Raw genomic sequence first — 16,677 nt, forward strand, 5'->3', positions numbered from 1 at the left:
AGCAGCCCGGTGAAGGCAGCGGTGGGTCCAACAAAAAGCGAAAGTTCTCCCCTGTTGTTGAGAAAGGGAACTTGTCATATACAAACCCCCTATACGAGCCAGATGCAGTTGATGAGCTACAAGATTTCCAAGATCTAGAGAATTTGGAAGGCTTGCGTAAAAAGGGTATCAAGTACACCACCTTCAAGCTGACAAATGAGCTGCCAAATTGGAAGCCTGGTAATTTCTTTAAGGATCGAGATTTCTTCTATCAGGTCATTCGCCAGTACGCGATAATGACCAGACGCCGTGTACATGTAGCCAAGAATGATGGCAAAAGGCTTCGTGCCATTTGTAAGGGAAAGTCATGTGAGTGGTATGTTTATGCAAGGAAGATCGAAGCCCACAACAATACTGATTTGTGGTAGTGAATATGCAGAGAGACCATGCTCACACATGTTCTCAAGTGTTGGATCAGAGATGGTTGACGTCCAAGTGGCTAGCCGAGCGTTACATGGAGAAAATCAAAGCAAATCCCCACATCCCGTTGGCAGCTATACGGCAGTGCGTTGATGAGGAGTTCGGACTCAAAGTTGGTAGGATGAAGGCGTACCGCGCAAGAGACAGTGCATTAGAAGGTATTTTTGGCAAGGCAGGACTACAGTATCGGAGACTATTCGACTACAAAGCTGAATTGGAACGGACACACGCTGACTCTAGTGTGCATATACACTACGAGAACTTCAGGGATCCTGAAGTTGTGGGTCCGAGATTCTTGAGATTTTATAGTTGTCTCGGGCCGTTGAAAAAAGGTTGGATATGTTTTTGCCATCCGATTATATTCTTTGATGCCTGTTTCTTACGAGGTATGTACAGAGGCCAACTTATGACGGCCATGGGAATTGATCCAAACAACGATTGGTGGCCTATTGCGTGGACGGTGATGGAGGCTGAGAGCTACGAAAAGTGGAAATGGTTCCTCGGCTATCTGGCAGATGACCTCCACATACAGAAGAATGCCCCAAGATTTGTCTTCATGTCTGACCAGCAAAAGGTACGAGTAATGTGATTTCAGTAAAATGTGTATACTTCAACTGTGATTTTTGAAGTAATAATACTATAGTTGTGATTTGGCCTATAGAGTAGTAGTTTGAGTGTGATTATAGATTTTCTATCTGTGTTATAGCTGTACTAATTTGTGGGAAACCACAATTGGTAGGGTCTTGCAAAAGCCATCCTCGAGGATTTCCCACAGAGCGAGCATCGCTTATGTGTGCAGCACATATACAACAACTTCAAGAAGAGATTCATCGGGGAGAATTTTAAGGAGATGTTGTGGGAGCTTGCGTCGAGTACAACCCCCGAACAGTATGTGGAGAGAATGGATGCAGTGCGGATTATATATCCCCAAGCACATCAATACCTACTCGGTGTTGCTCCTAAAGAAAAATGGGTGAAGGCTTATTTCTCGCCGCATGTTTGTTGTGATGTTATCCTCAACAATATATGCGAGACCTTTAATTCGAAGATAACAATTCCTCGCGAGTTGGCCATTGTCACCATGTTGGAGGAGATCCGGACAAGTCAAATGGAGACGATACAGATTAGAGGCCAATGGATCAAGATATACGATCACACACTGCCGCCCGTTATCAAAGAGATCGTGGATAAGTATTTGATGAGGGCTTCTTCTTGGAGATCAACATGGAACGGAGAGGATTCGTACCAAGTGTCGGGACCGTCAGGCCAGTATGTAGTGAACATGCATGACTTTACTTGCTCTTGGAGATTATGGCAGCTGACTGGGATCTCATGCACTCATGCCATCGCTACAATCAACAAGAATGGGAAGGATGTAGCAGACTATGTATCCCGCTATTATTTGCGGTCCACAATGACGCTCCTGTACGAGAATGCCCTCTACCCAATCAATGGGATGGATAATTGGCCGAAGACTTCTGACGTTGGATTTGAACTGGAACCCCCGAGGACACAGCGACAACGTGGACGGCCAAAGAAACTGAGGCGTGAAGAACCCCAGGTTCATCACCATGCGAATGGATCAGAGTCTCTGCGACGAACCTTTGAACTCAGGTGTCGTCGGTGCGGACAAGATGGGCATAACCGAAGAACATGCACTAATGATCCCCGCATAGATGCCCGAACCGAAATTGGACAGAGTTCACAGCCCAGTGAGACCAGTGCGCCACCCACAACGGACGGCAGTGACAGGCCTGCGGCGTCCAACGTGTTTTAAAATGAAGAGGTATTGTTATTATTAATCAAGATTATATGATTTCCCAACCCGCTAATTGTGTTTTTTAATGGCTTGTTTGTTACAGACCACTCTACCTCGGAGAGAACGACCTAGCACACGTCGGTCTCCGCAGTCAAACCAGGAGGTAGTAGTCAAGATCTCTTTTCATTTCATAAACATTGCAAGTCAATTTGACTGGTTTGTTGTTTGTTGTAGACCAATCCTACAGCTACAAGGCCCAACACACGTCGGTCTACCCGGTCAAGTCAGAAGGTAGTATTCAAGATCAAGCTTTCACTTTTCATTTCCTAAAAATCCAGTCAATTTGACCGGTTTGTTGTTTGTTGTAGACCAATACCACTGTTCCAAGGCCTAGCACATGCCGGACCAGGACTCAACCGCAGCGTTGTGGCCGTCGAGGGGATCGGGATTGAATACGCGCTCTTGTCAAGTTTGGGAACCTTAAAAGCGGAGACAATGGTGTTGGTTTTTGTTTGTGTTTTGTAAACAATGGTGGCTTGAAGCCTTTTTGTCAAACATTATTCAGATATTTGCTATGCATATTATGGATCCATGTTATGGATCCAACATTATGACGGATTTTTGGTATATGCTATATGAGAAGGCCCTTGTACTGCATATGTTAACTTTGTACGTATGGTGGTATTTCACAGAAAGTTTTGGACGTCGTGTGTTATTCAACCAAAAGTTTTGTACGCATGGTGGTATTTTCACCAGAAGATGCGTACTTCATTCGTGATTATTAACTAAAACTAACCTATGCATGCGGGAACTCCATTCGGTTGTGTGAAACTTATTGTTGGGATATACTTACAGTGGAACTTCAATCCACTTCAAATGTTTAGTACCAAAATTCCCATCTTATTGCTTGAAGAAAAAAAGTGTTACCATTAGTTTAGGAAAATAATTACAAAGCATAAAAACAATATTACAATTTTCAGCATTCGGGACGTTTTTTTGGTTCTAAAAATTTCTAAATTAAGACCTGCACACTCCTCAGTCTTCATGCTCAATTTTCCCTTCAGATCTTCACATTCGTCACTTTTCATGCGGAATTTGTCTTCAAGATCACCATGCACAATACTCTTGCATCGGAGTTGTTCTTCAAACCTGTCTCGTTCGAGCTTGATTCGTTGAAAGTAAGTGTCTTGGCTTGGCGATAGACCCGCATCAAACCAATGGAAGAATTTGCAATCATCTTCCTTCCAGAATGGACACCGATAGTAACGTCGACCAGGATTAGCCGTCGTCCTAGACGTCACAAGCTCAGCCGCGACATCGTGACTACAGAGAACAATCGTTGGACGAGGCCAATCCCAATTGAAACTTGACCCGAACGATTGCGAACTTGAAGACGACATTGCAAGAGCGGCCTGAATTGGAAATTCAAACCCAAACATATTAAAGTTATATGTCATTATTTATGAAATTAATTTCCCAAAAAAATTGCACCCCACAGCCGAACACACATAACCCCTAAATTGAATACAACCAGCTTCAGCTACAAAATCCACCCCAATTCAGCAACAAAATCTACCCAAATGGATCGGAGTGCAACAAACATCGCGATCTCAAGCTCAACTACAACAGAGATTGAATTGAAAAATGAATTGACAAATTAGTACACGCATCAGGCGAAAGAAAATGGGGGGATGGATGAATTGAGGTGAGAGAATAGAACATAGTTTCATATCCTTAAAATGTAGAGGGAATTACACCGATTAATTCGAACATCAACTTTAATTTGAAATGAAATCCCAAAAAAAACCTCGACCCAGCCAAACAAACATAAACCCTACTTCGAATACAACCAAATTCCGCTGCAAATACGACCCAATAAAAATCCCCAAGCGACGGACGAATTTCAGTGCGAGAGAATAAATTACATAAATTGGGATCTTACAACAGAGTATACAGTAGAGTTCAAACGACGAATGAATTGAATGTTGAATTACAGTAAGAGAAGGAAGTGAAGTGAGAGAAGGAAGAAGAGATATTAATTCAAACACTCTAACTATAGAGGTATGAACACGGCAGTATGTGGAACATCAAATTTGAGTTGACAAAGGTTCAGCCTATTGTCTGCAAAAGTGCAGCATCAGAGCAGAGTAGGCCTGCAACAGGCCGCAAATTGACTGAAATGCCCTTCAAGGCCTAAGGGCCTTTTAGTCCGAAAAATGGCTACAAATATCTGATTTGTGATTATGTTAAAGGTCAAAGGCATGTGGCGATATTTGTTTTTAGTCAGGGGTCTGGGATGAAACAAATGGAAACGTCAGGGTCATTTTATGTAATTCACTCTATATAATAAATGTTGATGAAATTTTGTTTACTACCTAGCTCATACTAAATGGCATCATTTAGTACAATTCCCCTTGAGATATCGACGAGTTGATTCAAATTTCTATAGAGTTCAAAGTTTTTGAAAATAAATATAAGCAAAAGTTCTAAAAGAAAAGTTTAATGTCAGAAATTATGTTAAAATATACTAATAAATACAGTATTTAGATAACATTATTAAGTTCTTGATATTTTAATGTTAATTAATTTTCCATGACAATGTGAATGGGTTTTGTTAAAATTAATGAATAGAATTAAATCTAAAATTAAACTTGAGATTTTTTGTCGTCCATCAGTAACCATCTATTAGGGCATCCACTATAGGACGGACACTTCCAATAGCCCTGCCATTTTTTTTCACAGCCCCAGTTTATTTGTCCGCAGCTATAGTGGACACTTTTTTTAGCCACTTTTCATTTTATTTCATTTTTTATTTATTTTAATTCAATTATAATTAAAATTATTGAATTATACGTAATTAGAAAAAAATGGCTATAGTTAAATAAATTAAAATTAAACACTAAATTTTCGTCGTATTAAAGTAATGGAAAAATTATACAATGAAAATTTAATCAATAGAAAATCACAATGTTCTTCACGCTGCGCCACCTCCCCTACGTGCCCAAACTTCTACAATCAAATCGGCCTGGAGTGTGGTATGTGCGGTGCTCCTGCGCATATCAGTGAAACGTTAGAGCAAATATTCATTACTACGTAGTACACCCATCTGTATCGGCACGGAGGCAACATCGTGACTTGTACTTGCGCCATCTTCCGGTGCCCAGCGCTCTGCAGCAAATCCTTCATCTTCTAATATCATATTGAGCAATATAATACATGTTAACATAATATTCGCGACATCATCTTCGTGTCAAACTCGTGTCGGGCACCGTATAATGGCCCATCGCGCTTGGAGCACACCAAAAGCCCGCTCAACGTCCTTCCTAGCAGCCTCTTGTTTTCGCGCAAAATATTGTTTTTGTGGTCCAACCGGTTGGCGAATTGTCTTGACGAATACGGGCCACTGAGGATATATCCCATCTACCAAATAGTATCTCCTACGGTACTGCGTTCCATTGGCTACGAAGCTGATTTCTGGACCCTCCCCCCGGCACTCATCATTGAAGAGAGGCGATGACTGAAGAACATTGATGTCGTTGTTCGAACCTTCAACACCGAAATACGCATGCCAGATCCGCAAACGGTAGTCAGCAACGGCTTCCAGAATCATCGATGGACCTTTGCTTTTGAAACCAGTAGTGAACTGGCCTTTCCACGCCACCAGGCAGTTTTCCCACTCCCAATGCATGCAATCAATGCTTCCTAAATCCCTGGGAAACCGTGAACTGAACCGTGCATATCTAGCAGTCTCTGGCACTCATCAGAGGTGGGCTTTCGTAGGAACTCCGGACCAAATATTTCTCGGATCCCCTTACAAAACTGCCTGAGCACCGTTAGGCTAGTTGTCTCACCCATCTGTAGGTATTCATAGAACATATCAGCCGGTCCGGCATAGGCAAGCTGCCTAATTGCAGCGGTGCATTTCTGAAAAGTAGACAGCCCGATTCGGCCAGTGCAATCACTCCGGAAGGGTGAAGCACCGGTACCGCTCCGCCAAATTCATCGCTATATGGCTGAAGAGCCGTTGCGACATTCTGAATCGCCGACGGAAAATCTCAGGTGGATAACGGGGGTTATCCACAAAGTAGTCTGCCATTAGACGCTGGTGCGCTCCGCTATGGTCTCGTTGGATGGTCCGACGACGAGTAATCGCACGAGGGATCGTGGCCTCCGCCAATTCCGCCGCGCGCGCCGCATCCTCCTCGTCGGCTTGGTTTTGCACCTCTTGAATCAGAGAATTCTACGCGTCATTCCACAAATCGTCCATTTTTAATACCAATTGAATCCACAAATTTTAGTGAGAGAAAGTATGAGTGAAGAGTTGGAATAGTGTGAAAATAATGAATGGAATGGGGTGTATTTATAGGTAAATTAAATTGAATTTATAAAAAAAACAAAAAAAAAAATTCTTCCGCCCCAATCCGCCGCGCCGCGCATCTCCCTCGGCGGGTCCTCGCACTCTTCTCGCCGGAGGGCCTTCCGCCTCAAAAATTGTGTCCGCCTCGGGGCGGACGCTACCCGCACTATAGTTAGGCGGGGCGATGGGGCATGAGGGCGGCCGGCGCGCCGCCTCTATAGTGGATGCCTTTGCTAGACCAAACATGCATATAAACGAAGTTCTCATTAACTAACTACATTTAGTCCTTATCAGTTGTCCGGGCAATAATAATTATCCCCTTAGTTACACCTTAACTGAGTCACGTTCTATTTTGGTCATCCCAGATAAAATGATGCATTTTTTTTGTAAAAATAAAAACTTTTTATCTCTTTAATTACTTTATTCTCTCTACATTATTCTCTTACTTATTAATCATCATCTCTCTTAAATATTGTGCACTTCTTACTTAAGGCTGGAAAGGGGGGGTGTTATTATCTCAAACTCCTATAGTTTTAGTGTAGGTGACTTCTATTTTGAAACATACACTAATTTGGCGCAACTCTCAAACTCCATCGTTAAGGCTTTGAAAAATTTGCACTAAATTTTGAGTGAGAATAAATTATTTCTGTATAAACATCAATATTCTAAATATATAATTGATGATTATAGTAATTGTGGTTTTTATTCAGTGGTAGGCAAGTCAGGTAAAAATTGGGTCGAGCTTTCTGTGGTGAACTTCACAAAAATGACAAATTTTGACAACTATATATAGGCTATCTCAAAGGAATTGTGCTGAAAATGTATAAAGAATTTAAAAACCGGCAATTATTCATAATAATTATAGGACATTGATTATACAAAAAAAAATGTAACTTTGATGCGATGTAATAATTGGGGTGTTGAAAATTAGACTGCAAAGGTGGAAGTGATAGGATCAATGATCAAAGTTTAAAAGCAGGGGATATTGAGCCGTTATTTTTGATGAATACGTACATAAATTATTTAATTTCTGTATGTATATATTGAAGTTTGTGTATTTGCATCGAAAATGCCACAAATTATATGTTTTTGCAGTCAGCAGTCATAGGCGCTGTACCAATTCACTTTGCTCTTTCATTCTTTTGTGTTTATTTCATTTCTATGTCACGTTTTATTCACGTGGCAGATATATATAGTTACCTAGGCCAAGATTTAGTTTTGAAATATTATTTTAAAAAAATAAATCTTTAATCAACAGGTCGGCGAAAATCAAGGTATGTAACAACAAATGAAGAAGGCAAAATAAAGAGTGGTAGTCATCACATAACATATAATTTCAAAGCCATTAAAGATCACTCTATTTCTGATATTCCATACAGTTGTAAGTTACAACGTTAAACATCACATAACATTTTAGTGTCAAACATTTGGAAAGGAGGCAAGTTGTCGGTCCATTGGGTAAAGCACAAACAACTATTTCATCTTTCACAACTGAAATTGATGTGTTTCTGATTTTATTTTTTCAAAAGACACACATGCCACCAATGATTTTATCTGAACGACGATCTTTGGCGTTAAGTCTTCCATTTGGATGATAACTATCTATTCGTGTTATAAGAGTATCAATTTTAGTTCGTCAATTTTCAAAACAGGCGGCCAAGATCAAATCTCATTGTGTAAAATATGTCAAACACAAGTATTATTTCAAACTTATTTTTATTATTTATTATTAATTATGTACTCTCTATTAAAAAAAAATTTCCAAACTATAACTATGTTGATTTAAAATATTTCTTTTACAAAACATATATCATATTAAAAGTAATTTCATAAAAATTTCAATGAAATCCCAATCGTATACGTTTAGTTAATAAAATGTGATAACATTTATTTGAATTTTCATATATTTCAATGATTAGCACAATGTCAACATATATATCATAAAATATCAATATACTTGTATTGACATAATCATGTCATTGGATTGACATTTTTAATATACTATATTGACATCACGAGACTCACGAAAACTACCATCTATAAAACATGACATAATACCCTTTTATATTAAAATACTTTTTCCGTCACAAGATAGATATCACACTTTCATTTTCTGGTGTGCCATAGAAACATCACATCTTTTTTTGGAAAAAGTAAATCACTATTAATACATCTATCCAATCACACTCTCTCTACATTATTACTTCAATAACAACATTACACTATGACATTATTCAAATAATAACATCTTATTACATACTAGTACTTAGTAATACTCCCTCCGTTCTAAGGAAGATGACATATTCCTTGGGCGGCACGGGAATTTATGCAACTTTATTTTATGTGTGAAGTGGAGATGGTAAAGTAAGAGAGAGGAAATAAAGTAAAGAGAAAGGTGTTTCCATTTTTAGTAATGGATCATCTTGGTTGAGACAAACCAAAAAAGAAAGTGGATCATCTTCAATGGGACGTAGGGAGTATTATATAATAAATGAGCCTTAGTATATATAGAGAGGTATAGACTATAATACAGTTTCAACACTCAAAGTCATGAAGATCTCAAAGCATACGTCATTTGATTGAATGAATAATTATGCATATTCTCACATCATTGGTGGATGAACCCTACTGACCTAAATCAAACTGAGAGAAAGATAAGTTATGTTAATGATTATTAGAAGGTAGCAATCAGAAAGATTTTATGTAAAGATAAGTTATGTTAATGATTATTAGAAGGTAGCAATCAGAAAGATTTTATGTGGATGGCATTTGCTGAAATTGGTTTGACAATAGTGCATGCTGTATGGCAACTGATGAGGCACAATCCCAAAAATAAGGGTAAGGAGTGCATGTGCAATGGAGCATCATCATCCATCAAGTACAACTTCACTTCTAGTGTGGGGATGTAGCTAATTAATAATTTGGAGAATATGGTGATTCATTATGGTAAAAAGGGGATGGAAGCAAATGAGATATCAAAATAAGAAAGCAATTCTGATATAGTATAAGTGTACAACTTTCCATTGCTGGTTGTGAAAAAAATTAGTCATTTCCTGAAGTATATACCATTGGATATATAAATGAACAAGCGTATTCTCTAGCCAGTCGAGGCAGTCATACACTCACAATTCTTGTTACAAAACTATGATTAGATCGCCTAACGAAAACAAATGAGTGATACCGAGCCCAACCACACATTTTATGCATATACATAATTAGAAGTAGCAAGCAAGGTGTACATTAGAACCCAAACAAGTCTTCGCAAGTCAAAAGAGATATAACATCCAAGGTTCTACTTCTAACATATATTGTGCACCTCATCTAGCTATAAAAGGAAAAATCTACCAGAGAAAGACCATGTTGATGTAAGAGAGTTACATGGTATACCTATCCAGACGCTTCAAGATAACTTACTGCTCGGACAATCTTCAGCCTCCCTCATGCTCCAGATTTTAAGTGTCACCCATGAGATGGAAGAATATTGAAAGCATATACAACTGCTTTGATTCCTCGTGTGGAGGAGATGCAGCAATAGTTCATAATCTCCATCTCTTCATGCTGATTTGTTTCAGCAGATAAGCAGAAGTTCAGTAGTGAATAAGAAAACGCTTGTCATTCTGTTGGATTACCTAGTAAAAGCACAGCACACCACATACATGCAGGCAAAGCACAGAGAAGGGACCATTGGAAAGTCCTACTTCCTTCCAACGTAAGCTGCGAGTTTAGATAAGTCGGGTATCCAAAAGGATAATTCAGAAGAGCCAGTTACAAACATTAAGTTTCCTGGAGCCCATTTGATTACAGGTGGTTCTGCTTCAGTACTCATCCAACTAGCAACCTGAAACATGTACAAACAATGAAGACAGTAGTATAGCTTTCCAGTTTCCAGCAATAATTGTAGTCTACAATGTTGAGATGGATCAGCACATGATAAATATTAGTTCTGCAGGACTAATATGCAAAAGCCCTGCCATGTATTAGCAAAATTAATATCACAATTTAGATAGAATTCATAATATCAGAAAGCTGACAATAGTCTTTGTATGCAAGTTTTTCAAGTAATTAAAGTGCACACATGCACTATACATTTTTGCATCATGCAGCTTATGAATCTTTGTTCAATGAGAATCAATTTCTTTATGAGTTTGTTAAAGAAAATATTACTAGTCATTTAATAAATGGTTGATAACCCTCAGCATAATAGGACAAAAGAAGAGCGAAGAATGAAGAAAAAAGGGTGAAGAATGAAGAATGGAATTAAATAAAACAAACTACAAGGGAGTAAAAACAGTTTTAAAATACCTCTTTTCCACTTCGAACACTCCAAACGTAAACACTACCATCTCCAGAACCTTCCATGTAGTTTAAAAGCAAGAAATAATAAGAAAATTATCAGTGCCTCTCAACTAGCCTGGATGTATCAAATCCAACACAAAAATGCTTCATGAGCTCACATTCACAAGGATCACAGATACACAAGGGACAGCAAGAAATTAGATATTTTGGTAGCGAGTAGCAATAAAAACTCTATTGTATGAAAAAATATAAAAACAACCAATATTGATCTTGAGCTGGCAGTTACCCAATGTGTGGTTAACTTGTGAATCGAGCAGGCAAAAGAGCTGAAATAAAGTAGTTCCTCGCTTCCTTTACAAATAGCCTTATTCTCTCAAAATAACCAATCGGCATTAGATCAGAAATACATCAATTCAACTCTTCAACTGGATTTGGTAGAAACAAATTGTTTGTATACGATGGATAATGTTTTTTTATCAAACAACATTTGGGGACATCTTAAGTATGATATGATGAAAAATAATAGAATACGTTGGAAAAATAAAACTTCTGTAATATAAAACCACATAAAAGAACATTGATATCAAAGTCTCCTGCAAACAAGTAGGATGTTGAACCTGATATGACAAACGTTCCCTCAGGACTGAAAGAAGCCTCCAAAGTAGAATTGCTTGAAACTGGCTTGACGTTGTGTGTCGCCAACTAGAGCAAAAGGAAAAGTTAAAATAAGAACCCGCTCTCATCTAGTTAAGCTAATAAATTACATGTGAGCTTTCTAGGGAAATATGAGACAGCTCACAAGGGTTCCACGGAAGGAATCAAGGACATGAATATGTCCATTTGACGTTGTCAGAAGCATAAGTCCTCCGTCATTACTGAACTTCACAACATTGGCTTCTGAAACATCTCCCCCAAGAGAAAATATGTCAAAAGGGCCCTATAAACAGTTTCTTAATCAGAACCTGAGGAACTGTAAATAGTTGACATTTATGATGATTCACTCATGTGATATATTCTGACCTTTTCATATTTCCTAGTATCAAACATTCTTATGTATCCTCCAAAGGCAACAGAAAAAACAAGTCCTTGATCGTCATAAGCTGCGGCTGGTCTCCCTTGAACACGTAGAAGACCCTACTTCCAGAGGAACACTTTCAACAAAGATCAATGAGAAAATAATTCAACAAATTAAGAATGCAATTCACAGTCTGCACCTGACATTTCTCAGCCCTTTGGTCCCAAAGCAATACAGTTCTATCCAGTGATCCAGAAACAAAACAATCATTTCTGGAGCAGAGACTCAGCGAAACAACCCTGTAAATCCAATATCATATTCTCTATTATTATACTCATTAATAAAAGAGAATGCTAAATTCTAGAAGATGAAAGCCACTGTAAGGTTCAGTCTGCATGCCTGCCATGATGACCCTTGAAGTACCTCAAGTACTTGTTATCATGCAACGAAAGAAGTCGTAGTGATTCTGTTGGAGTTGGATATGTTAGTTAGTGCTGGCATGTGTTACATCAAAATATAGTCATGTGAGTAATCTGAAATACATACCATCCCAGCCATTCTTTGACGAGTAAATAACAGTTGTAGGATGAGAGGTAAAGCTAACCAGATCAACTCCATATTTTTTACTGTTTATTGTCTTCAAACATCTGAATGCAATGAGAAGACTCTCTTAGCATATCATGCAGATGTAATATTAAGCAGACACCAACTTTACTCAAAGATATGAAGCTAAATCAAAGTTCATAAAGAGACTCCAACTTTACTCAAAATGCAGACATGCTTCCCATATATGAAAGGAAAATTAGACTTCGTGCTGGCATAAATTAAGACAATAATCTAATAATTATGGCATGCAAGATGAGAATAAGTGGGACATGCTTGGGCATCTGGATGTCCAGAGAACCATAAATCCCTATCCCTTAGAACATTTCATAGACATCTATAAAATCTACACTAGAGAAATACACTATCAAAAGTTCACATGTCAATATTGCAAGAATATACCAGTTGAAGTCTTGAAGATCACAGTCACAAAGCAGTGAGTTTCTCTTTTTTCATATATATGCATAAATAAAGAAAGAGCTCGTAGTATGCAACTTTGTTTATATTAAACAAAAGAATATCTTGCATAACATAAAAAGCTCAATTCATGATGAAGAGTTGAACGGCAAATGAGGAGAGGATGCATACGTTGCACTAGCAACATCATAGAGACGAATGGATTCATCATCGCTAGCAGTTACCAAATAACCTGATGTCTTATGGAAATCCATCGAACTGATTCTTCCATTCTGCAGAAGAGAAATAAGTTAGCATGCTACGTAGTGAATACGTAAAAAAACTGCAAAAGTAGATAACTTTTTTGCACTTCGAAAAACTATACTCATTGAATTTTCCGATTTTGTCCTGAACATTACAAAATAACTTTCAGCAATCCAACAATAACTTATGCAAAGTTCAAACTGTTTACCGACAGACACTATACACCACCATAACATATGAGCCAAAATTAACCAATCAAATGTGTATTCAAATCCAAGATACCCAGTGCTCAAGGCTCACCTAGAGCAGCTGAGCATATATCCAAACGATAAAAATAAAAATGTACTGGCAAATAGCCTACAGCGAGCAAAAAAATATGGTCATCTAAAAGGTCAACATTTTTCCACAATGAATCAATAAAATTACGAAGAACACATACATAGTCGCGGAACGCCATTCCAACTTCCATACTCTGAAGGATTTCCTCCGTCAGTTCTAATGAAACTTTGTCTTCTCTCTCCGACTGACCTCCTTTTACGGAGAAAAAAGGCAAAAAGTCGAATTAAACTTCAAATTGCAAAAACTCGAGCTGCTACGAACTATGACAAATCAAGTTGTGAACACACAGAAATGAGAGGCGATTTGAATATGCCTACTAGCATTACCCGCCATTGACGAACGTTGGAGCTTCTCCGAATTCTTCGCAATTCAGAAACGTGGATAAAACTGATTCATCCGAGCTCCAGTTACACACAATTAGAAACGGATTACGGATTTTGGGGTTGTTGCTGAAGCTGAACAATCGATTAGGGAGATGCACTAGGGTTTTCGACTGTAATTTTTAGGGATAAACTGCGATGGTCATTTTAACTGGGATAGACTGTAATTCGATTGCTTGTGATTTTTGGATACAAATCTATTCATGTAATCTTATGTGATTTCTAATTATTTTGTGTTAGACCTTATAAGGACCAAATCCATTAAGATGGTAAATGAACAAACTCTCAACATGACCACGAACTCCACCTTTTGCATTTAAACTCGAATTATTGATATATTTTCATTGGATTAGAACAAAATTAATTGGACAAATATAAATATATAAAAAAATTAAACCAAATCTTCATTATATTATAAATATAGGAAAATTATACGACGAAAATTACATAAAAACACCGGCGGCTCACTCGGTCTCATCCTCGAAATCCTCCACAACATTTGCATCCCCAACATCCTCATCCTCCGCCTCGTCGTCGGAGGTGGGCAACCCCAGCTGGCCCTTCATCTGCTTTATGAGGGCCTCGTACATCCTCCCGACCATCGGGTTGGTCTCGCTGGAGTACCGTCTCAAGTCTCAAGATCTCGATCAGCTACTTCTGCCGCTGAAGGACCAAGTTGTCAGACAGTACCTCCACCGGGGCAGACATTCCCGTGCGGGATCCAGACGCAGAAGAACCGGCTCCGGCATCGCAGGGGCTGGACTGCTGGCTGGGTGGACGTCGACGGCCCGTTTTGAGTGTCAAAGTTGCATTACATGTCCATTATTTGCATATTTTATCTATTTTGGTATTTTGACGTGTTTTGTGAGAAATGTGCAAAATAGAGCTGAAAAGGGTATAAAAACGTCAAATTTCGGAAGCTGGAGCAGAAGGCAACCCAGCGGACCGCTGGCGCACGCCAGCGGTCGCTGAAAATCACTCCAGAAAGTTCTGACTCTCTCCAGCGCCCGCTGGGCATGTTCACGCACGACAGCCTCTGTTCAAACTCAATTTGATGGAGATTCTGAAGTCCGATCAGAGCGTGCTACATACCATTCTCTTCGTATTTGAAAAAGCTTTGCGTTGGTACCTTGATCATCTCAATCGGATTTCTGTGGAGAAAGTTATGGCCGTTCCACCAAAGTCGCGTAAAGCTGTTAAGTGCAGAAGTTTAGGCGGAAATTCAAGGAAGGAAAGAAGACATTACCTTGTGAAGCCAAATCTTTTCCTTAACCTATGGGGCATGAAAATTCCTTAATTACTATTACTTGGAGGAAACTTTTTTACCAAGTTTAAATCATTTTCAAGCCTATAAATACCCCATAACCTAATTCATAATATTCACCAATTCATAGCCCCCAAAAGGGGAGCCTTCATGGCTCCCTCCTCCATTCTCCAACCCTTATTCCTCCATCCATCATTCCATCACCATTCTTAGAGATTGGAGCAAGGCAAGAGAAGACTAAAGATTGCACAACAATTCATCATTGGGTTTTGTTTGCTTTTTCTTTATGTTTTGTACTTTAATTTGTAGTTTTTGCTATTTGTCTATAAGTAGCTAAACTATAAGACTTCTTTGGATGTGTTAGTAACTTTTATTGATTTATACAATTCCGTTTTACTATTTAATATTCGTTTTGTTCTTACTTCGTTTCTTCCCTGAGTTGTTGGATAATGCTTCACGTTTGAGTGACACATTCTGTGATGATTTAATATAACTTGCTACATAATCGTGAGATGAGGTTGGCGAGTTAGGTCCACTTAGTACACACTACAATTAGCTTCCCTTAATACAGCACTGTTAATTGAGAGTGAGGACTTTTCAAGGGTCTTAGGAGCTTTTGGGAGTTACGGATCTAGGATTGACAACCCTAGTGTTAGTAATCTACGCTTGTGCCGCATGGGTAAAACTTAGGTGACTCGTTCTATCGAAGTATGAACTGTGTTAGGGTGTTGTAGTTGGAATTTGTATAATCATAATTGTGAAACCACTATTCTTGGAATTCCGCTCTTTGCCTAATTTATTTGCTTTATTTTATTTGTTTTTGCTTAGTTAAACCAAATCTCTTGTTTCTCTAGATAGTATATGACGGTTAGTACATGATAGTCAGTTGCAAGTATATTCCTCGTGTTCGATATCCCGGTACTGACCTTTAACTATACTAGATCTACCTTGTATACTTGCAGGTATTTTTAGTGCTAATAAAAATTGCATCAGCACACCCCATCCCTCATAGATGGCCCTAAATTTCATTGAATCCCTGAGAATGAGATATTCCCTAAATTTCATTGAATCCCTGAGAATGAGATATTCATCCTTGTAGGTGGATTTGGGATGTTTCCCATTATTTCTATGCATCTCGTATGACAGAGCCTTTATGTCGGCATCGTTGCGGCCGCTCTTAAATTCGCCTCCATTTTTTGCGGATTTAGTCCTCACTCCGTTCCGCCGCGCCTCGCGGCTTGAACTCATAGTAGGCAGCTGCGACGTGGGCCCAAAAATCGCTTTTCGTCTGATCTGTTCCAACAGCTGGATCCTCCGTGATTGCGCACCACGCCCTTGCCACAGCAACAGACTCTTCCCCGGAGTAGAACGCAACCTCCACCTCCCACGCTCCGGCCGCCTCTCCCTCTCCCTCTCCCACCGTCTCGGCGCCGGCGTCTCCACGCCTCCTTGTACATGTGCCGATGACGGGGGCGGTACATGATTCTCACACCGCCCTGGACTGATACCCATTTGCTCGAATGTTAACGAATAAAAATCAGTGAG

At 39.1% G+C, this 16,677-nt stretch overlaps 2 protein-coding genes across 4 annotated transcripts; one reads left to right on the top strand and one right to left on the bottom strand.

Moving 5' to 3' along the window:
• The first annotated feature begins 493 nt into the window (after positions 1–493).
• LOC121766865 lies at positions 494–2,236 on the top strand. The gene is made up of 2 exons (XM_042163100.1): positions 494–1,033; positions 1,199–2,236. Exons 1-2 carry the CDS (start codon positions 494–496, stop codon positions 2,234–2,236), a joined length of 1,578 nt encoding a protein of 525 aa, XP_042019034.1.
• A 7,517-nt stretch (positions 2,237–9,753) lies between these two features.
• Positions 9,754–14,113, bottom strand: LOC121769388 (protein ANTHESIS POMOTING FACTOR 1-like). 3 transcript variants are annotated; one of them, XR_006043544.1, is made up of 12 exons: positions 13,815–14,112; positions 13,589–13,680; positions 13,078–13,178; positions 12,433–12,533; positions 12,286–12,352; positions 12,086–12,185; positions 11,892–12,005; positions 11,671–11,808; positions 11,489–11,573; positions 10,878–10,927; positions 10,205–10,413; positions 9,754–10,133 (listed from the first exon to the last, which is right to left on the bottom strand). XR_006043544.1 is itself a non-coding variant. In XM_042166187.1 (12 exons), the coding sequence occupies exons 1-11, from the start codon at positions 13,819–13,821 to the stop codon at positions 10,270–10,272; spliced, it is 999 nt and encodes a 332-aa protein (XP_042022121.1). In that variant the 5' UTR covers positions 13,822–14,113; the 3' UTR covers positions 9,754–10,133; positions 10,232–10,269. The 3 variants fall into 3 exon arrangements, 2 of the variants coding, with proteins under 2 accessions (XP_042022121.1, XP_042022120.1); XM_042166187.1 differs by having other exon boundaries at positions 10,232–10,413; positions 13,815–14,113; XM_042166186.1 differs by having other exon boundaries at positions 9,754–10,413.
• Positions 14,114–16,677: the final 2,564 nt, after the last annotated feature.

This window comes from Salvia splendens, chromosome 15 (genome assembly GCF_004379255.2).
Source record: "Salvia splendens isolate huo1 chromosome 15, SspV2, whole genome shotgun sequence".
Lineage (NCBI taxonomy): Eukaryota > Viridiplantae > Streptophyta > Magnoliopsida > Lamiales > Lamiaceae > Salvia > Salvia splendens.